Source organism: Apteryx mantelli, chromosome 1 (assembly GCF_036417845.1).
Source record: "Apteryx mantelli isolate bAptMan1 chromosome 1, bAptMan1.hap1, whole genome shotgun sequence".
Lineage (NCBI taxonomy): Eukaryota > Metazoa > Chordata > Aves > Apterygiformes > Apterygidae > Apteryx > Apteryx mantelli.
In genome coordinates this window covers 170,666,134-170,692,597 of record NC_089978.1, presented here as the reverse complement: position 1 = coordinate 170,692,597, position 26,464 = coordinate 170,666,134, and the positions used below count along the sequence as shown (strand labels likewise).

At 35.0% G+C, this 26,464-nt stretch overlaps 1 protein-coding gene across 1 annotated transcript in view; it reads left to right on the top strand.

Annotated features, from left to right (window-relative positions):
* Nucleotides 1–26,464, top strand: part of CFAP54 (cilia and flagella associated protein 54) — a 115,173-nt gene that overhangs the window by 53,555 nt on the left and 35,154 nt on the right. The window contains exons 30-48 of the mRNA XM_067297080.1: nt 2,575–2,664; nt 3,730–3,856; nt 5,131–5,242; nt 6,193–6,341; nt 8,034–8,264; nt 8,601–8,743; nt 9,832–10,013; nt 10,694–10,921; nt 11,133–11,356; nt 11,453–11,588; nt 13,518–13,626; nt 14,638–14,790; nt 15,467–15,661; nt 16,579–16,666; nt 17,108–17,314; nt 18,640–18,706; nt 21,211–21,393; nt 23,606–23,692; nt 24,661–24,783. Coding sequence (XP_067153181.1) covers nt 2,575–2,664; nt 3,730–3,856; nt 5,131–5,242; nt 6,193–6,341; nt 8,034–8,264; nt 8,601–8,743; nt 9,832–10,013; nt 10,694–10,921; nt 11,133–11,356; nt 11,453–11,588; nt 13,518–13,626; nt 14,638–14,790; nt 15,467–15,661; nt 16,579–16,666; nt 17,108–17,314; nt 18,640–18,706; nt 21,211–21,393; nt 23,606–23,692; nt 24,661–24,783 — 2,834 coding nt within the window. The remainder of the gene's footprint in view (nt 1–2,574; nt 2,665–3,729; nt 3,857–5,130; nt 5,243–6,192; nt 6,342–8,033; nt 8,265–8,600; nt 8,744–9,831; nt 10,014–10,693; nt 10,922–11,132; nt 11,357–11,452; nt 11,589–13,517; nt 13,627–14,637; nt 14,791–15,466; nt 15,662–16,578; nt 16,667–17,107; nt 17,315–18,639; nt 18,707–21,210; nt 21,394–23,605; nt 23,693–24,660; nt 24,784–26,464) is intronic.

Genomic DNA, 26,464 nt, shown 5'->3' with positions numbered 1-26,464 from the left:
TCTTAAAGTCTGGATTAAGCACAAGAGTTTTCAGGCTAGCTGTTCAGTCAAAGTTAAATGAAGTAAAAAATAGGACTTCTGAAGAAATGTGATTAAAACTTAAACTACAGAGCCCCTACCAATTTTTTCCTATCAGTTACCTGGCATCTTTTACTCCTTGGTGCCTGTATAGAATTATAAAATAGTTTAGGTTGGAGAGCATTTCTGGATGTCATCTAGTCTGCACCCCCCCCCCCCCCCCCCCGAAGCAGGTCCAGTTAGATCAGGTTGTTCAGGGACTTGTCCAGTCAAGTTTTGAATATCTCTAAAGAAAGATTTCACAACATTTGTGGGCAACCTGTTCCAGTATTTGACCACCCTTATGATGAAAAAGTTTTTCTTTATATCTGTTTGGAACTTCCTGGTTTCTAGCTTGTGTCCATTGCTTCTTGTGCTATCACTGTGCACCTCTGAGGAGAGTCTGGCTCCAACTTCTCTATCCCCCCCATTATGTAGCTGGACTGCGATAAGATCTCCCCTTAGCCTTTTCTTCTTAAGGCTGAATAAGTCCAGTTCTTTCAGCCTCTCCTTGCATGTCATGTGCTCCAGGTCCTAATCATTCTGATGGCCCTCTGCTGGACTTATTCCAGTATGCCGGTGTTTTCTGTTAGGGAGACCAAAACTGAACACAGTACTCTAGATGTGGTCTCAGAAGTGCTGAACAGAGGGGAATAATCGCTTCTTTTGCCCTGCTGGCTGTACTATTTCTAATAAAGTCCAGTGTGCAATTGGTCTTTGCTGCAGGGACACACTGCTGACTCAAGTTCAACTTGTTGTCCATCATGTATGTATATGCATTTGTGCATGTACATATGTATATGTCTTAGAAGTGAAAGTATTTCTGTAACATAGGAAAAAAAGTATGACACACAAATTCCATGCATCTGTGCACTGATCCTTCCATTTTTTCTGCTGACGTTGATGCCTGCATTCATGCAGAACAAGTTACAGACTAATGAATTCTGTGAGTTAATTGAAAATTATATTGATTGTTTAATAGAATGATGTCCCATTTATACTTAATAGAAAATTAATTAATGGGTTAATCAGTTAGAGAAAAACACATTTTCAGCAATTAGAAAATACTTTATTGCTGAAGTCTTGCTCTGCTGTTGAAATAGGATATTTGTCAATAAGTTTCACAAGTACTTCTGCAAAATTAATAAATGGATACATACGTAAAAATAACTTTGCAGCAGAAAAAATAAAGGCAAAAGACCATTTCATAATTTCTGGAGAGGAAAAGGGTTAGTTGCTTAGATTAAAGGACTTAATACAAATTGATAGAGGAGTCTTCTGCTGAGAGCATGCATAGCAAATAACAAAGCTTACAACCCCTATTACAAATACACGGAAGGGGTTTAGGACAATGTGTACACTTGTAGGGCAAGCTGTTAAAAATATATTGGCCAAAAACTTATAGGAAATCCTTACAGGTGAATCAACACTTCTCACCATTCCGTTGTTTGTAGTCTAAGAGAAAAATGAAAAAGAGAGCTGAACGTGCCTCTTTGGCAAGTGAGAAAAACAAAATGCTTTCCTGTACACTGCGCCTTAAATTCTGCAATTTCAAAAAAAATATTTTTTTTTGGCAGATGCTGTTCTTTGTTAAAATGCTTATTTGATGCTAATCTCGTTGCACTTGTTAAACAGGAGAGAATAATCATATTGAGTGACATATCTTAAAAACATCTACTTGTGCTGCTGGTTGCCCTGTTTCACTAGACACTATTTGCACTCAACAGACCTCAACTGACTATTGCCACTGGAGGGTGCAGCTGTTCATCCACTATCACATTTGGTTGTTCCAGAGTCCATTTTTAGCCTCACTTTTTTCACAGACTAGCTGCATTCATCTTTTCCAACCACACAACTTGACTCAGCACAAGATTTTTTGGTCATGTTCCTCTATTAAGGCAAAATAGCAAATAGTACATCACATTGTTCTGGTGTTCATGAACTGGTGACAAAGTGGTGTTTAACTGTCAGAAGCTTAAATCCGATTTATTGTTCACCTCTATATGTATCTATCTTGTTCACCTAAATATATATATAATGATATATTTATGTAAATATTTAGGCGAACAGTATGTATGCATGTTTAGCTACTTATGCTCTCCATATACTGAGCATGTATGTAAGCACCAGTCACTAGTAGCATCATGAGCTCAGTTAATGCTGTTTATCTTTAAATACCATTTTTGGACATCTCCCTACTGCACATCCTCCTCCACAGATGATTTGTATGGACCTTTATTAGACCTCTGATGGACTCCAAACATCTTGCTCATTAGTCTAGTAGCTGGGAGTTTATTGGTCACATCCTTAAGCTCTTCATTACTTAAGCTGCAGAGCTTCTAAAGATAGAAGAAAAGAGCAAGCTTTTCAATTTTTGTCTGGATGACAATGAGAGATTTAATATCAAACTGTGTCTAAAGATGGATTTTTCTAGTCTTCAGTTATGATTCCAGCCAGAGTTCCTATTGTATGCTATCACTACTTGTCATAATGGATTTGGTTTGGTTATTGATGTAGCACCTGGATCAGAGCTTACAGGACAGGAAGATCCTTTGTTCCTCTACCCTGTAATTTCGTGTTGGACAGCAAAGAATGCTTATCGAGAAGGTAGGATAATTGGGATTTATTTTAAAGGCTTCTTTACTTTAGAAAGTTGCCAATAAAACATTTTGAATGTACTTTACTTTTTTACTGTTTATAATAAGCTCTTGGAAACTTTTTCTTCATTTTGATTTCATGTATAAAAAATCAAGTAAACCATGTCTTTAAAAAATTTTAATATAGTCATGTTTAGAAGTGTATGAAATACTTGAAACAAATTATTTTAGATGTCAATATTAAATATGTAAAATGTTAATATTTTAAATTAAATGACATTCATTTTCTAATAAACTTGAAAATGAGTCCATTTTATTGAAAATTGTGCCGCATTTTCTGTGGTCCTGTTTCTGTGGCCTGTCCTTTTTAAACTGAGATATTCCACTTCCACATTAAATTATGTTACTGAGAGAAAAATTTATGGAAGAATCTTGAGTTTCAAAAACACTCGTGTGTGACTCATGTGAAAACCAAAGAAATTTAATATAATTTCATTAAAAAAGTGCACCAGGATTTCTGTAATTTAAGGGGCAAGTAATCAGTGAAAAGGAGATATGTTATAGGGAACTGGAATTGCTCTTATAAAAGACCAAAAGGATTGGAAATAAAAAAAACACTCGTGTTTTTGAAATACATTGTGAGAGCTGTGTGATGCCTGTCCACTAATGTGGTTGTCACTGAGAAGAGCATCCTAAGTGAATAGGATGCCATTACTTTGTTTATTCTTGCTTTTTTGTTTTTTCAAGTTTTTCAGGTATGTGTAGATGTAGGGATATTCTGCTGAAGTTGAATTTTGTTATAACGTGCTTTCCCATTATGTATTGTGTGATACAAAAATAGTTCTAAAACTTGTTTCTTAGGCCCTAGAATATTTGCCTTCCGAGTGAAATTGTGATTCTAGAAACCTGAGCACAAGCAGAAATATTTGGCAATTGCTATTGTATTTCATGACCTCTATCTGATTTTGGTATCAATATGCTTTTTCTTCATCAGCATGCTACATAATAGCTGAATTCAGAAAACTGTTACAGCGCAAATACAAAAAAACGGTAACTATGTATTACTTTATTGCAGTGATGAAATTCAGAAAGAAATCACGTTTTCTTGAGTACTTTGTTCAAGTTCTGCACAAACTCCTGAATGAAGAGAAGTTTCAAAAAGCTCTGGAGTGGGCAGGCAATGTGCAAGTTTACTTAAAAAGGTAGATGTCTATTACAGTAGTAATGAAAAACTGCTACTTGGGTTCATCAGTGTCTCAGTTACAGCAGAAACTGTAGATTGTGCTTGGTAGGAGTCCCATCCAGAGCCATTTTCATGGCTCCTAGTCTGCAGAAGTCCTATGAACACAGAGGATTATATAGCTACAGAAACCATTCCATTGTGACGTTATTACGTGTGGATACTTCTTCCCTGACTGTGTCTGTTCCAAAACTCCTGTCTACCATCAACCTTTCTATCACCCAGGCTTGTCCTTTTCACAGACACTACCTGGTAATTTGGCCATTAGATGTATTATTATGAGACAGTGGGATAGTCAGACTTCCCGTGTTTTACTAAGATGAAAGTTAGAGAAGTGTGTTGGGTTAAATCAAAAGCAAACTCATCAGGGACTACTGCAGTGTCTAAAAAAAGAAATTCTAATAATTTACAAAGAATATTTTATCATGAGTAATCAAGAACTGTGTATGCTGGGGTTTCCATTTAACAATGTTGATAGCATAATATTTAGTGCTAATACTTAATGTATTACGTAATTGTATGTAGTTGTTTTGTAACTATGTATTCATCCCTGGAAATAGATAAAGAGCCAGCATTTTACTAGAAAAGTTTTGAATCTTTGTTAAAACACAATGTATTAAAATTGTTACAGAAGAGTAATGTATGGCTGTGTCAGTGCCACTGGTCAAATATAGGAGAAATATAAAAAAACATTTCCAAGAAGGACTAATGAATTCATACTGAAAACACAAACGGAAGCTGGTTGTAGTCACTTACCTAAAAGAAGACCAAAGAAATTTAATATAATTTCATTTAAAAAGTGCACCAGTATTTCTGTAATTTGAAAGTTAATCAGTTAATCAGAAAGTAATCAGTTAAAAGGAGATGAGTTATAGGGAACTGGAATTGCTGTTATAAGAGACCAAAAGGATTGGAAACAAGAAAAAAATTTGTCGGCAGTCTTCCACAGTAGAACTTGGGTAATGCAGCAAACTGTTTGGTTTTACTAGAAGTTAGGAAAGCGAGATTGTTGTTACCTATGCATTAAGATTTGAATAAGGAGTCTGGAGAGCGAGCACTCTTTTTGAGGGAGCAAAATGAAAGAAAAGATGCTTAATTTACAGTCCCCAGTGAACTAAGAATTGCATGTGCTCTATCTGTTCCCAAATATAACCCTTTAACTATTAGTTTAAGGATTTTAACATTATTATTACTGCTATGATGATGATGAGTTTAACATTATTGTTTGTTTGTCAGGAGGAACGACCACCTTCTCTTTACTGAAGGAACTTTGAGACCAGAAACAAGTTTTCTCACTGTGCCTGAAAGCACAAAGAGGTGCACTACAGCAGTTCTGGAGTTTCACAAAGTGAGTTGTACTATTGAGAAGTCATGTATGACTTGGCACAATAGTAATTTTTTAAAAGTTGTTTCCTAGAAACTGCAGATGGAGACATAGATAATTGCTGAAATTTGGGATACAAACTCTTAGCCCTCAGCTCACATCTCCACTGCTAAAACCAGAGAGAAAAGCTGGCATTGAATGTATTTTAAAGGCCAACAGTTGTGGGGTGTTTTAGATGAGTTAGAGTAATGAATTTCAAAATTAATGAAGCCTTACCTTTCATCAACTCATTTAAAAAAAATGATGGATTAGTATGAAATGCCTCTGGCTACTATCACGTTAGGAAGAAGTGATCAGTTTAGGTCTTTATACATCAATATGTTATACTTACACGTTTTTATGAGTTGCTGTTCATGATTAACTCCCTATGTAGATATCCTAATTGCAGAATAAAGGCTTTTTGTTTATTATTATTCTTTGTAAATTTTTATTTAATTTTGTATTTATTTACATTTTTATTCCAAGGTAAGAATAATCTTAATGGATTTGTGCTCTTTTGGATGAAGAGTTTTCTCCCTCAAAACCCTCTAGTTATGCTAGAATACTACTAGCTTTGAGACAGACTAGGGAAAGAGTTTTCTGTCTCTGATTTTCCATTGCAGAGTTTTAGTATTTAAAATAATAGGAAAAGAACAATCATAATTTTTGAAATGGAAAGCATTAATATATGAAAGAAATATTTTGGGGCCTGGCTGGCTTCTTAGTCTCAGGCATTTGACACATCTCTTCCAGAAAAAACGTAAAGAAATATTACATATTTCTTTTGCTATCATATTTTGACAAATGGTTCCAAAATTTATTTTCTGTTCTGTTCCTGTGTAAAACAAATTGCTGCATACCTTAAGTAATTTATAATGTAGGTTAAATAAATATTTGAAGTATATTTAAGATTTTCATGGAAGATTTTTTTAAAGAGTTTGGAGATCTCGCCTTCAAAGAAACTAGAGGCATCAACTTTGAAGAAACCAAGAAAAGAAGCCTTTAGCCCTGTTAGAAAAGGACAGACTCTTAGACAGTATTTCATGAAACATCCAAACATAATGAAATCTCCAGAAACACAAAGGTAAATGAACATACATCATCAGGATCACTCACAGAACCAAATATTTTGACTGAAACTTAGTTTACAGTTAAGTGTATATGTATTTTTTCTAAACTTGTATCAAAGGAGTGACTTTATCTGGGTTTAGTTATACGAACAGATACACAGTTCACTCACTTTTCTGTTATATTTTGGTAAAAAATAGGCTTCCAGTCTAGAGAATAAATTCTATCTCATGGCTGTTTCAGAGAATATCTGTAGAAGATCTTGAGGTCTTTGTATTAATAATCCAAGACCATGTATTTCAGTTGTGTTAGCTTGAGCATGTTAATTTGCCATGGTGGAAAAGCTATGTTAAGCTGCATACTATCTAGTGCATTTCAAACTGTTAGGGAACTTTGGTTGATAGATATCTAGAAAAGATTTTTTTGAAATTCATATCAGATCAGGTTATTTTCAGAGCGATTTTTATCATCTTTTTGCTAGTCTTTTTACTTCATCTGTTCTGTAGCTTTCAGAAAACTTTCTTCATACAAACCGATGAAACTTTATTCACTCTTTCTTTTGGCTGATAGTTAAACATATTTTGCTGAGTCAGCAACAACAGGGCCTTCCAAGCTAAGAGAAATATTTGAAATATTCATTACCTAGTGTTTTGATCATTATACTTCCAGTAATTAGCATGTAGAAAACTGTTAATATTATCTGAATATAAGCAATCACATAACTGATTTTGGAAGTGCTTTAAATGAAGAACCTCAAAAAAGGCTTCTATACATGATTTTTTAAATATTGACCTAACCTGTCCATTTTTCCTCTTCTAGAAGAAAAGAAAAACTTCCTTAACATGATTTTCATGGCTTTCAATGGAAGAGGGGGTATTTTACTTATCCTGAGCTTTTTCCTCCTCCAGCTACTCCTTTGCCTCGTTGTTATTGATCAAATATTAGTAATATTATTATATGGTTGTTACATAACAGTATTGCTGTATAATATAATCAATACTATATATGGTATACTGTTCTACCCACATGGTGAAGTCTGGAAACTGGCAGAAAAATAATTTAGAAATATAAATGGCAACATTTCTAGTTTATCAAAAAGAAAATTGAAAGGTGATTTGATTACAGTATTGTATGTATCTTCACAGAGAAAAAAAACAAGGTAATAAAGAACTCCTTGATCTAGCAGAGAAACAGATAACAAAATCTGTGGCTGAAAATTCAAGTCAAGCATCCACATTTGAAATGAAATGTTTCGTCACACTGATGATAATTTGCTACCAAAATAAAGCGATAAAAGGAATGATTTAAATTTACAGCAGAATTGTAGATCCTCTGTCTTCTGAAATGTCTAAAACACACTGTACTTGCTATAATGATCTATTTGGATGATTCAGGTGCAAGCAACTCCAAACATAGAGCTAAACCTTTTCGTATTTACTAAGAAAATACCTTATAGAAGTCAGTAAAATATAAGATAGGATTTAGTGTGTGTTAAGTGCACCTGAAGAGGGAAAGCACAACTGCCTTTCTTGAAGGCAGTTACAGTAAATATCCTCCACACTGCAATAAATATCCTATTGCTAGAAATCTGCAACATGCTTCTGAGTTAGTACCAGACTGTGGATACATAATGAGATTCTGTGAATCTTGATGATTATTTTATTTTCTAGAGCTTTGAGAAACATATACTGCATATATTTTGGTTTAGGCAACACAAAGAAGAGTTACAAAAAGTAGCTCGTCACACCTTAGTGGTATTGCTGAAACCACTTGTGAGTGGTTACTTAAACCGAAGGAAGTTTCATCACGTATGTATTGAGGAGATGCCCTGGAGATCTCAGATGAATATTTATCTGGCAATTGCACACTACAACTTGTTTAAGAAGAAGTTGGAAGATCAATATGCTATTGGAATTTGTGGTTCACAGCATCACAACAGGTATATCTTATTGTATTCTCAATGATTGTTATTAATACAGTTTACCATTCATGCTAACAGATTTAAATCAGAATATTGTCAGTGAGTTTGTCATATGACCAGTTCAACTTTACATGCAAATGAATTTACTGTGTAACACATTTTGTCTTCCATCATATGGCAGGTGACATGCACTTTTTGGCTGCTCACTCTAGTATTCTTTTTCTTAAAACTGGGAACATTGTCTTTTGAAAGTAACTCACTTTGACAAACTTAATTTTGTGTGTATATATCAAAATTCTTTTTAATATTTTACCTGTTTTTTCATGCTTTCTTCTTTTTTCTTCCATTCTGCAGTTACAATATTCTGGATCCTGAAATATTCTCATTAAATAAATCTGGCATTGTACTGGTGAGAGAAGTCATGGAGGATAACATAAGAACACCAAGTCCTCTTCTCCTAAAGAAGTCATGTTCAGGAATGATCGAAAAAAAGACTTGTAAGAACTTTTAATGTGTACACAAATGGAAACAGATTTAACTTAACTTTTTCTTTATTACCTCATGTAACATTACTAGAAATTACAGCTAGTTGTATTAATATGATAGTATTCCAGAATATCGTAAATTCAATTATAATTTTTATCAATGTCTGTGATTGTTAATTGGTCTGTAATTTCCTTTAGGTTTCCTAATTGGTCAATAATTTCGTGGTCTGTCAAATTGTAGAACAAAGTTTTATTATTATCTTTCAATTTTTCAGTAGAATGATTTGTTTCCTTCTGTGCCGTTTGCTCTGCAGACGTTCTGTGCAGGACTTCCTTAGGTAGGGGTCAGCCCTCCGCTTTGCCTCTTCGGGGAGGTGAGACAAAACTAGCTGGTGAACTCACTGGTTCTCTTTGCAGCAGCCCTTTCGTCTTTCATGATGTTTACAAGTCACCAAGAACTGAAACTCACTGAAAACTAATGAAAATCCTGTTTATTACATCCTACCTGTTGTAACAGTTTTGAATGAAGGCGTTTTCATGAAGTGCTTAATTTGCCATGGAGTTCAAATGCTGTTTAGCTTGAAATTGGATTCTGCTGTGAAACCTATCTTTAGCTCAGATATTACTTTATCCTTCCACCATGAACCCTCTTGGCTCCCCACTGGGAACATTTCTTATTGAAAAAAGTAATGAAGCAATTCTACAAATGCCACACAATCTCCCCTTCTTCCCAATTTCTTCTCTTAAGAAACCTCACCCTCAGAAAGGTTCTTGGGAGCTTACCAAATGGTGATTTCTTACTAAAACTTGGTAACTTCTAGAAGGGTTGTGTTTTGGCTTAGAGACTGGAAACTATTTGGTACACATTACTATTTTACTTAAACTGTTTTTTTCAATCCCTGCTTCTCCTGCTGTTAAGGAAAAGCATCTTTTATTTTAAATATCATAACCTTATAAAACATGATAACCTTAACTCTGGCATTTCCTAACATTTGAGTATTTAGCTGCCACTGGAAAATCTTAGCTGGCCGATAATACTTTCTTTTTTATGTTTTTGAGAACCTTAACTCATTTTTAACCAGTGAACTTTTTGTCTTCAGATACAGTTAAATCTTCTGAGCACAGCTCTAAATCGAGTGGAACAGACACTCCTCGAACTCAAACAACAAATGATTCAGAAATATCCATCTCATTTTCCCCCAAAGAGCGTGACCGTTTTCTGTCAAAAACCATATTTTCAGAGCATTTTACAAAAATCTTTCTTCATTTAAGAAGAGCAGTGGTAAAATATGTTTTATTATTAAAGACTTTATTACTAAACAATGAATTACAATTCTTACTACTTTCTAAATTTTTTTTAAAAAATCTTCAGATTTAAAAAAACTTCAGTGAGAAAAAGCAATGATTTTTCATTCTCTGCAAAATGTTCAAGTACAGGATATCAGATATATTAGACATATCTGATGTAATGTATATTTCAATCAAATGTTTAGTTATTTAAGTAAATTTTTTATTTTTCATTTTGTCTTTCCTTCCCATGTTTGTTAAATCTTTCCCAAAATGCCTCCAGACTTGCTTCTGTCTTTACAGGTCTTTGATAGATGCCATGGTACAGAAAGATCATTGATTGAAAGGAAATATAAGCTGACCATTCTTCTCATAAACCCTCCTAAAACCAAGTTAAAACATATTTATAAGTGGTGTGAATTATTTTTTATTAATTATTCTCACACCAAAAGCAACAATTGAATTCAGTAATAAATTAGGGCTTCTAAGAAAATTTTCGAATTAAGGTTTTATGATGTTTTCTATAAATTCAAGTATTGAGTAATTTTGCTATTAAGGAGGATCAGTAGATTATAATTTTGAAAGATTACTTCTACCTCAGCTTTGCAGTAAAACAATGATGCTTTTCATTTCTGTTTTTTCAAAATATGGTTATATTTTGAATATTATACGTAGGTTCTTGCTCATCGTGGTGGCCACTGGACATTGCTTCAAAATGCTTGCCGAGAACTTTGGAACTATGCTCAAGAAGCACAATCAATTGCTAAACATTCACATTCCCATCCAGGTGCATTTCCCATCACCAGAGGTTTTGTTAGGGACACCATCTGGTTGCCATTTTATTTGGCATCAGACACAATCATTGATATGATAACTGAACTACAATCAAGTAATTCTCTTAAGGTAAAAATGTGTTTTTATTAAGACAGCATACTCATGATCACTTCGTCAACAGAGATAATTTTCTTGCTCTTGCATTTCATTTCGATATCATCAAACTGTCTTCTGTAACTCGTTTTTAGAGAAGTACAGTGTATTTTCTAATCTTTATAATTTGATTTCTCCTAAAAACAAGTTTGACAGTAACAGGTAGCATTATGTTTCTTCATTGTAGATCGTGGATCCCGAAGGAGATTTCTGCATTCCTAGTTGTTTAGGAGGTATTACTGATGAGGATGGTGGTTCTAATCTCCATCCGCAGTCTCCTCTGGACGATGTGAATGTGGTTGACTTGAAGTGGATATGTAATCTGATCCTTAAAACGATCGAACTGTTATATCAAATGAAGAAGTGGGAAGCACTGATACACATAGCTGTACAATTTAACATATTTACACAGTAAGTTACATCAACTCTGACAAAAAACAGAAAGTAATATTTTATAGTTAAATATATTGTTATTTTGATTTATTACTATATTTTTCTTTTTTTCAGTGAGAGATATACAGAACAAGTGAGTCCACTGTTGGTGTATGCTCAGAGGCAGCTGCTAGAAAGGATACAGCAATTCAGTGGCCTACATAGCCCTAAATCGCATTTCATAAAATATCTGACTGATAATGCAGATAAGGTGAACTACAGATTTATTTTTTGGGTACTTGCTCTTACTGTGATCTAAATCCAGAAAACTACTTTCACTGATTAGATTAATATGATTTTCCATAGTGTTCACAAATAGTAATTTATAACAAGAAATTAATGAACAAAATTGATTGAAGTGTATATGAAAAGGCTTATATGACATGATTCCAGCAACAGCAGAGGTCTGGACTTTATGACCCAGAGATGATTTCTTCCATCCTTGCATTATGTACTGATTTCATATTATGAGCCTAAGTCTAATTTTATGTTAATTCTTGATGCTGCTGTTTTAACCTGAAAACATTTATTTGGATATTGGGCAATCTGTCTGACTGATTAAAGTTAAATGCAAAGATTGCTTTATTTCTGTGTTGGAATGTTCCTCTAAAAGGTCAAAATTAAGCAAATTGAGCTAACCCAAACACTGACAATATTAATAAAAAGCTTGAAAAACTTGATTACCACCAAAGAAAAGCTGAGTGGCTAAGCAAGTTCCTTTTGTTCAAAGCCATGGTTCTGCACATTTAGCCAACTGATATTGCCAGTGGCAAAATTTTCATAGAATCACATATTAAAAATTAGGATTTTTTAATATAAAGTTTTTTTCTAAGAAATTCTGCTAAAATCAAGTGTATAGTAGTTATTTTTCCTTCTTTTTTTGTTAATATAAACCCAGGATTTTAAGGAGGCAGGAGAAGTGGGGTTTATTGTAGAGGGTATAGTTCTGAACTTGATTGGGATTCAGGAACCTCCACCTTTCTCAGAAACAGCAAACTGCTGTCCAGTGCCTGTGGGAACTCAGAAGACACTCCGGGCTTGCAGGAGCATACAGCTGTTTTGCTGTAACTTTTGTCACTGTGAGGCTGTTTCCTGCTGAGTTCTTTCAGGCCCTGCCATTCGGAACATAGTCCTTTGCCTAAAATAAGGGTAGTGCGACAAATTGCCACATACTGCAATGTTCTGAGCGATATGGAGAGGTAATCATAGTTTGGAAAGTCATCTTAATTTACGGAATAAAGACTAACATTAGTTAATAGTAATTAGGATTGTTCAAAAAAGACAGCAAAAGATTGGAAATTGGGAGAGAGTGGCTACATTTCACAGTGCTGTGCCACCCAGTGGCATTAGAACTAGCTCTGCGTAGAATATGTTGCTTCTGAAACGATGTAGCTCCATTCGCATGAATAACTAGCCATACTAACTTAGCCCTATTGAGAGGCTGGATGTATTTGTCTGGAAGTTTGCCTCTCTGACAGGGTTGGCTGATTCTTTTATTTGCTTGGAGTTATTTTGGGTGTTACTATACAGCACTACCTTGTGCTTTATAGGCAGTGTACTCTTTAGGCATGCTTATACTTACAGATTCTTTGCAAGCATACATTTGTCCAGATACTCAGCATAGGTGAATGCTATAGCTTCACTGAAGTTGATGGATCAATTCTGAATTATATCATCAGAGGATTTAGATTGTTAAAATAATATATTTTTATGTTGTAACTCAGCATGCTGTTACTAGCGTACTCATTTATTCTAACAAAACAAAATGCTTTGTTTTCTGAGACACAGAAAGGTGGAGTATTTGTTGCACATCAATGAGTGGCTCATGAGTCTAGCAAATAATAAATGAGATACAAATTTAATTCATTAATAGCCTTGAACTTGTATTTTCCAACTTTGATCTGAAAAGTAAGAAAGACATATTATTTCACATCCAAACATTTATATGATAGATCCAATATGTAGGTATTTTGAATATCTCACCTCTTACTGAGTTGGCTGCTCATTAGGGGTTATTGGCATCTTTGAAAATTAAACCTCTCTTATTTTGGCATGACTGTGTCTTTAGATATTTAGGCACCAAACATTTCAATTTTTCTGAATATCGTTCAATCATCATGAAAAAAACCTTCCTTTTCAGATGAGCTGCAGAAACTACATAGCGAATCAGCTGCCTGTTGCCCGTTCACCTAGTGAACTGATCTCTCCCGGATGCATTTCCTCTCCTGACATGAAAAATAATTATACAGGTCAGAGCACATTTCAATATAGTGAGTTCTTTTTCTTCAAAAAGCTTTCTTTTGCTTCATAGTGGGTATTTTATTTTTTTGCTTTCCTTCCTATCGTAAGCCTTCCACTGTTGCTATAATCTGTTTCTTTTTATAAGTTCAGTTCTCTTTCCAAATTATTATTCTGAAGAGGCCTTGATATTTTGGATGGATAGTAATGTTCTGAAGACCTTTCCAAATAGATTCACACTGGATCTGAGAGCAGAGAAAAGCAGTTGTCATCCAGCTGCCTCATGACCTACAGCATGATGTATACGTTTGGTGGCTTTCTGTGGGCATTGTTGAATACCCACAAAAATATTCAGAAGTTATTGCGAAGCTGCACTGTCATTTATAGAGTCAATAGAAAAACCCAAGTGAAGTAAAAGGTGGCAGAACACCTCTTTTACCCACAGACACTTTTCTTTCCAGTCAGGATTAAAGTATTTTAGTCATTAATGAAAGTTTGTAAAACATAGTTTCTCGTATCACAAAGACATCAAAGCATTACACACAAAGCTTTGTGTGGAATTCAGCTGAGGAAGGTCATTAAACAACAGATAATACTATATGTGAGAACAGATAACATTATGTGTTCAGAAGAGAGAGCCTGCCAGCTCACAGCTTTGGTACGTAGAAACTCCAGGAATTGTAGTAACTGCGATCAGCAGTTGCAGTAAAAGATTTGTTCCCAGACTCCAGACACCAGAATGAGAGCAGAGAGCTGAGCTGGTGCATGCCCAGGGCAAATGGGATTCAGAGTCTCTAGGAGTCACTGGAAAAGATATAAATGCTCAGAAGTGCTATTCTTCATTGTATAATAGTTTTGCTTTAATTTACAATCTTATAGGAAACAAAGGTGGTAAATGAATCATATCAATATATTTCAGTTTGGAGGCTCAGGAATTGTTCCAATATGTGTTTTACAGGATGTTTTGCTAAGAAGTATGTTTGTATAATGAAAATTTTTTCTCCATAATTAATTCCTTTTAGATTGCAGTCAAGCAAAAGCCCTAGTGTATGTACCTCTTGATGTGAATGACACACTGAAATGTTTTAGAGAAACTCTAGAAAAAGCTAAATATCACAGCAGAGCACTGAGACACAGCAGAAAACTACTTTCATTATTTCTTGCACACACGCAAGGTGAGTTTATTCACTCAGGTGTTTCTCACTTAACAATAAAGTGTATATGCAGTTAAAATAGGAAACAGTGAAAAGAACAGGTTTTTTTAATCAAGTTTTAGTTGTTATTGAGAATTAGAAAAAAGCATAGAAAATATTTGAATTCTAATTGAGCCAAAATATAACCTGGTACTGCTAATATCAGATTGTTTATGTCTAGTGTTTCTTTCTATTTTCATAGTATAAAGTAATATATGAAGTTCTGTAAGCACAGTCTGTAAGCCTGATTTCCTGTGATCTCATGGTTGGATGACAGGGTTTTTTTTCTGTACAATTGTATGACTTGAAAGTATTTTTTTCCATGTTGGGTATTCTGGTGCCTAATAACTTGTCATCTCTCTCTGCAGCCAAACCTCAGTCACAGGACTGACTGGCAGCTCTTGCTAATTTCATATTCTCTAACTGAGCACATATTTTTATTTGGCTGAGCTGACCTATGAGTTTTGACCAATGACTCCAATTAAAAGGAGACATGCAGACAGAATCGTAACATAGAAAAACAGATTAAAGTGGAACACATACAAATCATATATTTGCATTTTATTTTTTTAAATAATACGGTGAGGGAATATTTGTGGTGCGGGAAACAAAACAATGTTGTTCTAAACTGAGCATATAAATTGCTTTTCTGATCTAGAAAATGTTGGAAGAACAATCAGTCAGATCTCTTCAAACAGAAGGCTGGAATTTAGTGTGGGAGCTGAGCTGATATTTCTGCCAACACCATGTGACCTTTCTCAAGAAAAATTTAATTTCTCCAGTATGGTTGAGAGTAAACCAATACCACAGTCACAGCTTTCAGTTGTTATTTCTTCCTATGAAAAAACAATTGGTAAAATATTTATAAATTTCTGTTTCCAGCTAACATTTAACATCATTCTGCCTGTGTTCGTATCTGTTCACTCTGGTCTTATTTTCCTCTGTCACACAGTTTTAACTCTCTGATTGGTGGTCTCCAGAAATACATAACTTTCTTCCTGTTAATTCAGAAAAAAAGTCTGCATTAGATTCTAAACAAGCCACTAGTTTGTTCATGTCCTCTGCAGTCATCTCCTCTTATGAAAAAGCATTTCTTCTGTGGAGTTATAGTAATTAATCCCAAATTAAAAATCTGCTCTTATGTTTAACAGAGTCATTTTAATTCCATGATAGTATTCCCCCCTCCCCCCCCCCCCGGAAACAGAGCTTTCAGATTCTGTGCATTTGAATATGAGACCTAGTTGTTTGGTTTCCATCTTCCATTCTAGTATGGCTTTACTCACATATTTACAGTTCAGTGCTGCTACCTTTTTTGCTCTGTGACAAAGCAGACCAAGAACAGCAAGTCAACAGATGTTTTAAGCAGTTTTATTTGAAGTAAGGGATCCAGAAATGAGCCAGAGACAATGATACTGTGCTGTATGTAGGCAATGTTCTTTAGCAGGGCCCTGGTCAATGGCGTGCTTCCCAGTTTCTCTCTTGATGAGGAAGAAATTTGAGAAGTTTGAGAAAACAAAAATGCAACAGTTTAAGATCAATGAATACATTCTGCTCTTTTATTTTTAGAGCTAGGGAAAATGGGATAGGAACTTGTACATTCAAAGGTCAAAATATGCATCTTCCGAATCTTTCAAAAAATCTTTCAAAATCTTATACATTGAATTATATATGAACGCACATCAACTTCTCATGCAGAATTTGTTTAAGATTCGGCAATTGATTTAATAACATGACAATATTTTTTCTAATTGGTTAAAAAATAAATAACAGGAATCCTTGAAATAAACAACCAGAGAGACCTCAAGGTTCAAGCTCTACATGAACTTGGAAATCTTCACTTCTATGCTGGAAACAAAAGGTACATAGTTACTGGATTAAAAAAAAAAAAGAACATGGTTTAATTTTTTTATTTGATATTCATATAGACTTAAACTCTCTTGTAAGTTCATGTGCTGTCTTCAGATTCATATAACTTCTTTCATCTGTCTCAGTATTAGCTGTATTTTCAGAGGCATTTTCTAGAAATGGTTTATTTTTCTCTGATAGCTCATTGTAACATTAAGCATCTCTATGCGGTTTTAGGAAGTAATATTTATCATTTGACAATTTAGTCTTGATAAAAGTTGCCATGATTGTATTGACCAGAAATGGAGTCTTTTAATGTTGTAGAAACTATATTTCAGTTTTGACCTAATCAGAATTAGTTGTAACTCAAGCAATAAAGGTAAAATAAAGCCAGCCTTATCTTCCGCTTTGGAAAATGTCAGCAATGTGATGAGTATGTTTTTATGTGTTACAGAGCTGCTTTTAAATATTGGTGTCAGGCCCTCGATGAAACACTCAACATTGCTGATGCTCTTAACAACTGGCAGGAATTAGGTATTTCAAAAAAGGCTACAGACTGCCTTGCAGTTGGAAGATCTACTGATATGAGTCAGAAATTTCTTTCTCAGGCTGGAATTTGGGGATGTTTACATGCAGCAGTTTTAGTAGCTAAGATAGCCCAGTAAGTATTTATATATATGTGTGTGTGTGTGTGCATGTGCATGCATAATATATTTATATATTTTATATTTTAAAAGAACTGGCCATCCAGGACATTAGACATCTTGAACTTAATTTAAAAACACTAAAGAATTGTTATAAAAAAGACTCATCCAAAAGACTCTTCCTTTCAGGAGGAAAGCTGCTCTTTTGGAGAATATTGTTTGTTCTCTTTTCTTGAGTGCTCATCTTTGATCCTAATTGCAGCCATTGAGAGATCCTTAAATAAAACAAAATTATCAAAATTTGTAAGCACAGACATTTTATGGTCATATTGATTTTTCTGGTGAAATATCACATCTTCCAAATCATTGTGCATATTAAATATTAATGTATCTTGAGGGCAGATTTCCTACCTCAAGTACTCATTTTCTGGTGAGTTACAACTAAATGAAATTTGAATTACTCTATGAAACTCTACCATCAATAAATATTACAGTCCAGTACTGCTTGCCTGCTGGTGAAACACTATGGATGTGATTCTGAGTTATTACTGTTTACAGTACATAAAATGTACAAAATATAAAATTTAGGAATATCCAAGCCAGCTCTAAATGACATTAGTAGTACCCATGAAAGGGCAGAGTTTCATCTAAGCAAACTATCTTAGCTGAGAAGAAGAAGAAACTGCTTTTACAGGTTTGCTGTGCTGTGTGCTTTGCCTTTACTTCTAACATGTCCATCCCAATTGCTGGTAGGGATCTGGAGGGAGTTATCCTCTCAGCTTCACCCTCATGCGGATCTTTTCTACTCAGATCTGATCTGGACCTTTAGACTCCTTTCCCTTGAGTTGCTCTTTCTAGAGGAATTAAGTCTCTTATGGTGAAATGCAGATTAAAGGGCATTTCTAATATTGTAGCTCAGAGGAGTTGCCCATTACCATGATGGTTTAAAGCTCTGGTGAGGTACTAGGTGGGATTCATTTCATCTAGCTAGACACCTAGCTATGTGAAAGTCCACATCTCTAGTTAGCTTAGGTTTCCTTTACAGAAAGAGTATGACTTGCATGACCTGTTTAATCTTTCCAGTTTTGGATGAGATGAATTTTGCTCTTAAATTGCCTGTTTCTCTCCCTTGACTATAAAAGGAATTTGGACAACTATCTTTGTCTAGATGTACTTTTGGTCAAATGATCCTTTCCTTCCAAAGGCTTTCTATAGAACAGACAACTATTTTCAAATATAGAAAACATCTAGTTAGTATCATTATTATGCTAGATAGAATAAGAGTTTAAATAATTTCAATTGATGGACACATTCACATTTCTTACTGTTTGTTGCACTTTAGGTATATCATAACATCAAAGATGAGATTAAGAACTAAATGCTGCTATTTTTCTGCTATACTCTTTAAGGTAAGAATACAATTTCAGTAGGAATTCATGAAGTTGACAGGATGCTTTTAAGATTTAAGTCTCAATAGCCCTCTGTTAAAATATTTCTTTTTACTTTGATTATAAAGGAGGACTGCAGATCAGAGGGAGCTGACAATTTATGCACATTAGATTGTATTTATTCTCTGTTTTTTAACATTATTCCTGTATTATAGCCTGAAAATTATCACTTCAATAGGAGGCGAGTTTTCTTTCAGGAAAATAATGAAATACTAAAAAGTGAAGATGGCTAAAAAATTTGGCAATTAAATACATTTTTCTTCCCTTGAAGTGTTCTTTCAGGAAGAGCTGGACAGCACCAACAATAGCAGGGTGCTTTCTGTCATTAATCTGAACGGAGTATTCACAGATTGTCATATGTTTTCAACCAGGAGAACAGAAAAGTTATTTCTGAATTTTTTCTAGCTCTGAAAAATATTGGTTTATAATACTAAAATCTCAACTCCATAAGAAGTTTCTTCTGAAAATAGAAGACAGTCAAAACAATTCAGAATTTCATTTACAAAGAAAATAAGATCATTAAAATTAAGTTTGCAAACTTTCAGGAACAAACTGTGGAGGAAAAAAAAAGGGGTTCATTTTGCTTTTAAAAAGAAACTTTAAGCCATCACTAACTAAAGTGATACTGGAAAAAGAACTGCAGTTATTCGGTCCGTCAGACTCCACCGGGATCAGAGCTAGCTCATCCCAGTGCAGCATCAGGAAGTTAGCTGGCTTCTTCCGACGCAAACCAAGCCCCTTCCTCGTGCCTGTGGCAGCCACGGTTGCGATGGTGTGAGCTGCGTGCCAGCGTATTTAAGTTCTTGTTCATCTCAGCAAAGAGAGAACAAGTTGGAGAAATGGGTAACCACGAATTTTGACTAGCTGTGAGCACGGTGATTGCTGGTGCTACAAAGTTGAACAATTTTGATTCCTCCTTGTGACAGAAATAGCGGCAATCATTTGTTTTTCTTGAATAATGGTAGAAATAATTAATTCGACCACTGACTGAAGTGGATCTGATATTAATTGGGATAGGAGCAGCTTGCTGGGTGAGAGTCTTGAAAAATATAATCATTTATTCTCAAGGCACCTTGCCAAGTTCATGCCCATAATTTGTTCCTCTATTTGTAAAGCTCTTTTATAACCTAATTTAAAGTCCTCCTCTGGTATAGGCTTTAGGCTGGTTAATATCTCAGATCTGAGTACGTAAATGGATATTCTCCAGCATATCATTGCTAATTATGACAAGATAAACCCCTTTAGGAAGGAATATCTAACATCAGAAACAGTGTTAATGTTCCTCCCATTTTAAGTTATTCCCTTTAAACTCTTTTAAGTTACATCAGTTTTAGTAGGTAACATACTCTGCATGTACAGTCTACCTTTTTCTGTTAACTGTTCAGTGGCTTGGTCTGGGGAGTGGAGGGGCTGGCTGACAGGCAGGCAGGGTGACGCGCAGAGCTCTGTCCTCCGTTTTTCTTTTTATTCTTTCCTCACTGACCAGAACACACAGAATCAAGGTTTTGGCCTGGTCTGACAGCCATTTCTCTCTTGACTAAAAATTAGTCACAGAGGTTATTTAAATATTTTTGTAAAGGTGTAGAGAAAGTAGCAGGCAGAATGTAGGCCTCTCTTGCAATAGTCTTTTTTATCTGAAGAGATGAAATGTTATTTCTGATGTTAATAACAGAAATCTCAGTGACCTCAGGGCGTTAAGGAAATGGCTGAAGTGTTCTGGTCTCTGATGGACACCAGAACTAGCCTTTTACTGTCTGTAAAGCTTCAGGGTCTTTCCCAGAAGCAACATCTGAGGTAGTGACTGAGCAAGTACCTAAGACTGAAAATCAAACTAGCTTTCTTAGCTTGTAAAAAAATTTCTTTTTCTTCTGATGGAAGACATTTTCCATGAGACATCCTCAGACTGGTAAAAAGAGGTTTTGAATACTTCCCCAAAATTATCTCAACAGATTTTTCCTCTTCATTTTCCTCGACCCTGGAGGTCTTTGAACAGATTATTGAGTTCTTTCTGTCTGCTGATCAGAGGCTTGTCCCAGGAATTCCCTGTTAACTTACTAGGCTTTTTTCAGTGCTTCCAGAGCTTTATTTGGGCTTTGACTTGAAATTGGAGAGAAGAACCACTGGCCCCTTTGCAAGATTTCGCATTACCTTCGGAGTACTTACTGAGGAATCTTTCATGATTATTTTTCTTCACCTAGATCAGTTTTTCTCTTTTGACCATGCCGTGAAATACTTGCCTTAGACTACTTATAGTCTGTTCTCTTTTTACATCAAGTTCACACATAAAGCAGTAATCCTTTTTTTAAAAGATTTTTCATGTTTTTGTCTGGAAAGAGCAGGGTACTTGGACACTGACTGAATTTCATTTATGAAATCATTTATGAGTCTCAGAGGTTGAATTTTTTTTGGTATTTCACTAATGCGTATATTTCTTTTTATAAACAGTTCATTATTATCACTTTCAGGCCCTGTTAAGAGCTTCTCTTCCACATCCCACGTCTGACTGTGACTATGCACAATATGAAATAAATATGCTTATTCCTGGCATTGACTTGTTCTCTGATCGCTACAGAGCTGATATCTCTACTGTAATTGCAAGCCTGAATTTCCTTATGTTTGAACTACATTGTGCAAAACAAAGTTTAATAGTAAGTATAATTTTTAAAAACTGGAAATGAATTATAAGACATCAAGTTTTACTTTTTATGTTGAATATACTTATGAAACAATATAAGCTCTGGTAAAATACTTGTATGGTTAGGTTTTGCAGCACTGAGGGAGAGAAAAGGCACAGCTTGATACCTAAAATTTTTAAAACATATAGGGTACTTACTTATTCAGGAAGATGACAATGCACAGTCCACTTGGCTTTCCTAGGCATTTTGGAGGAAATTCCCTACTATATACAGTTTCAAATATACTGTACTCAGAATTACTTTAAATGCAATATGTCCAGAATGTTTTCAATAATTTTCCTTTCACATTCAATAAATACAACCCCCCCCACACACACCTCTCCTTCTCATTATCACTTCTTCCTCTGTATGGACTCTTTTTACGGCTTCCTTCTTATCTTGACCATGTAACCATTTCTTCCACTTAATGACAGACCACTTCCAGTTTAATCCAACTTCCTCCAAAGGTGCAGTGCTGTACACTGGAATACATAGATACTACCTCACTAGTACTGAAAAGGAGCAGTTCTACCTATCATCCTGTTTGGGCCTGCATGCTCCAACAGGTTTTCTTACACCAGATCTGGTGGCTATTGGATACTCCCATAAACTGAATCAACTCCCTGCTTGACATAAAACTCCTCAACGGAAAAACTGGGTAGTTTTCTTGCTTCCTTAATGAGTTGAATCTGCTTATGGAAGGATCCTGCAAGTGGCACAGTCAGGGCAAGAAGGGGGACAGGATCATGTGGCTGGCAGCAGGGTAATGAGAAAAAGGTTGGCGGGTGGAGATGGAGGGGTGATTAGTAAAGAAGAGGCAAGGCTTTACTCTTTTTTTTGTCAGCAAGCCATTTGCTGGTTCAGTTTCTTCTGAAACTTCAGGCAGTCTGTCTGTCTTATCTACTGATGGGGCTTCTTTCCGTCCTGCTCGACTGGAGTTCACTTTGTTACTGAGCTTTGTCTGATTGCCCTCACTATGGGAAGTCAAGGAGTGAACAGTTAACTGGAGGCTGGGATGCTTAATTTGACTACCAGCTTCACATACCATGTTTATTTTTTGATGCTTTTTGCACTTGTACCAGCAGAAGATATGGATAAAGGTCATAGATCTTGGTCAATGCAATTACAGTTTCAGTAGGACGAGAGCTCCATTTCCACTGATGTTCAGTGTGTAGGAATGTTTTGGATGGTGGGCACTAAGCTGATTTGATGCTTAAAGTCAAATCCAAATACATCAAGGTTCAAGTTTTACTAAAAATAAGACTTCAAAGACTACTTTTTTCTAGAAGCCCTTCAAATTTGGGTTGGAAACTGGATCAGTACAATTAACACATTCCCCTCAAACATTTGTAATCCAAATTCTGAAGTATTAAGCTACTTTATGAAAAACTAAAACTACATTTGACAAGAAAGTAACAATGATGTTTCTTTTTCCGAACTGAGGAACATTTTAAAATGAAGCAAAATGTAGAAGCTGAACAGTAATTACATTTTAGAAGTTCTTTCAGTTTCAATAAATAAATACATCTGTTAGGAAAGAATCTGCTTTTTCTGAAGCCCTGTGATCAATGTAATAGTAAATAAAGTGTATGGTATACTTTACTAAAACTCAGTTCTCAAATGTTCTTTTTTAGTTACTCCAACAAAAACACTCACGTTGAAATTAATGCAGCTAAACATGTTAGTAATCCTCATCAGCATCCAGTTCATTTTACAATTGGTATTATTTCTGTTAGACAATTGCTAAACTTGTTTTTATTGAGTTTATTTTAGAAAGATCATGCAAGTCTATTATTCTTTTATTATTATTGAAAAAACTTTGGCATGAAAACGCAGACACCTTTAGAAATTCCTTCTATCAACATCTTTCCAGTAGACATACATACCAGCAGGATGGTAAACAAACTTGAACCAAGAGGATAATTTGGGGGAAACTTTACATTCTGTTTTCTGAATCATATATAAGATAGCACTAAAGAATTAGGGGCTAGCTTTAGCCAGCTGAAGAACATTGTAAGATATTCATCCTTCTAGAACATAAGAGAAGAAGTGATGGTATCCTGCCCTGTGGCAGTGAAAGCAGTACTACTATATTATCTATATACTTGTGACATATAATTGCAATATACATGTAGTTATATACATTATGGCATTTATGACTAGATCACCTAATATTTTCCTACAGATCTTACCACTGTTCACATTGTACGAATATTTCATTTCTGAGATTTGTCGGGACCCAGCTAAATGTATTGAAGGAAGAATCTTCAAGGTATTCAAAGAAACTTTCTGATTAACATAGCACATTGTGTTTGAAATAAGCCTTTCACTTTTTTGTTAAACGTAGTTGATCTAATATTTATTCATATGTACATCCCTACTATGAACTGCAAAAGAAACGCTTTAAAATTCAATGGTTGCTCAGTGTTTCTTAGGTCAATGGAATATAGAGTAGGACTACTTCATAAATGTAATTATTATTTATAGTTTCGATTTTAGTAATGGGTTATTTAGTTCTATTGTTAATGTTTGCAGAGACTGTTAAATACCTCCATCATATATTTTTATTCTCCATTTAACAAGCATTCTCTTTAAAAATGTGATGATAAGATTTTCCCTCTTAGATCCAAACTTTTTACTTGACACTTTTTCTCTTGTTCCACTGGTCTATTAAATCTTTTCTTAAGTACAGAATACAAATAATTTTTGTATCGTAATATTCACTTCCCTATTTGTTACCAGTATCATGATGGTACCATTTTTAATCCCATGTGATTTTTTAAAGGATTGTAACTTGTAGTGAGAGTCGAAGTATTACTGTAGGATTTAGATATTTTCAGGAAATGCTGATATGGATTAGGGAGACTGGGTGAGTAAACAGATATTGATAAAGGACTAATCTTAAAAAAATGATGAAAAAAACACACATTCTTCAAAAACTTGTTCTGTCAAAGAAAAAAATCTTAATTCATTTGGTTAGAGGTTGGAGTGAAAATTGAAGATCAGCCCTTTATCAATATCTGTTTACTCACCCCGTTCTTAAAGGTGAAAGACCCACCTTTGACATTTCACTTATTTAGTTAAAAAATATAATAATTTCTTTCCATTGAATAATATGCTCCATCAATATATTATTTCAATAGCCAAATCTACTTGACAATTATCTGTTAATACATTTTATTTTGAGCAAAAAGAATAACTGAAAGTAAATTAAATCAAAACATCTCTTATTTTTCATAGATTAAAGTACTTACAGATATAGGATTTTTTACAGAGGCCTTTCATGAACTGTCTTTGCTTAATTGTGGCGAAAGAATTCCATGGAAAATACCTGCAGGCTACAGGCCAATTGAGCAAAAGAAGGTAAAGACTGCAAAACTGTAGCACTGAACTATAGCACTTGATTCTCTTCATGAAATTACAAATATCCCAAGTCTGAAAGTCATTACATATTGTTAAAAATTCCTAAATTTCTTGTCTCTTTTAATAGGAAGGTTAAATAGTAGATATTGAATGAGATGAATTTCTCTCACTGAACAGCAAAGACAAAAATAAATTTTGAAAATCCTCATGAAATAGGTGCTGTTTTATACAATGAATAACACAGATATGACTATTGAAAAAAAATGTGTGATTTCATATTTAGACATAGAAAGTATTGACAGAATCCTAACCCCATTTTAAATGAATGCAAAATTCCCACTGACTTCAGTGATTTCTCCCTTTCTTATAAAGTATATATACACTTAATTTATAGGTATATATATTTTACATTATATTTATATGCTTTATATGCTTTATATACTTTATATATATTTATATATTTATATGCAATGTATATAAATAATTATAATGCATAGAATGTATACATTAATTTTGGCATTACTTGATTTTGTAATATTTTAGATTGCAATCAATAATCCTTTTACATAGTCTCAGATAAGGAGTACATGTTAGTCTATGTAGTTTTTTATATATAGCATTATATTCTGGTATTCAGGTCTGATGCCCTGAATCCTCCTGTTGTTTGTCAGTTGGGGATTAGAATAATTGTGGAAGAGTAAATAATATTTTGTATGTTTGAAAAAAAAGCCTAATACATGACCAGATATTGTTACCAAGTGTGTGTCCCATTTTTTAAATGTATGTATTTGGTTTTGCTACTGTACAGCAGAAAAAGTTGGTTCCTTTAAGAAGGATGTTGTGATCAGTTTCAGAAGACAAATGTAGGTTTCCGTACTGTATATGGCCCTGTGCTCCTTGCATTTTTTTTAATAATGACAACTATATGGTTTACTTGTTTAAAATTTTGTCAAATGTACAAAGGTTTGGGATTCTAGTTTTAATTATACTGACTTACTGATACTAACCTTTTGGGGGGATAGGGAGTTTTCAGCCAGGTCAGTTCCCCAGTCCACTGACTCTATGATCATAGGTGTGTGTCACAGGGGAATTTAGGGGTGACATAGCCAAAAGAGCTGAACCTGCACCACTCAGTGACATAAATTTTAGATTTTACTAAGCAGAATGGGTGTAGCAGGAGGATAACGATGTCTGTTCTGCCACACAGGCTCTGTACAGAACAGAGCAATCACAGCCCCGTCCAGCTGGGACCAGCACCATGGACCTGGGGGAGCTGGACACTCACTCCGGCTGCTCGACATGTCCGAGTCCTGGCCTGTGGTGTGCCCTTTACACGTAGTGCTTCCAGCTCGGGCTCATCCTCCTGGATGGTGTGGGATGCTGGTGGATGTGTTCCACACAAGGGCTGTTGTTTTCCCAGTTTATTGCTTTCTAACTTAGATAGTCAGCATCAGCTGCCAATAGCCTTGGCCCCTGAGGGCACAGCAAGGACAGGCTGCTCCCTCAGGGCTGGGGAGCAGGGTGTTGAGGGGGATCCCAGGGCTGGCAGGGCAGGGGCGTCCCTAGCCTGGGCCCTGTCCCACCATTCCTGAGCGAGGCAAGCAAAGCAGGCCCTGGCTTGGTAGCCAGGTTAAACCAAGAGTCCAGGTCATCAGGCAAGTCTGTGGTGATCTGGCAGGTC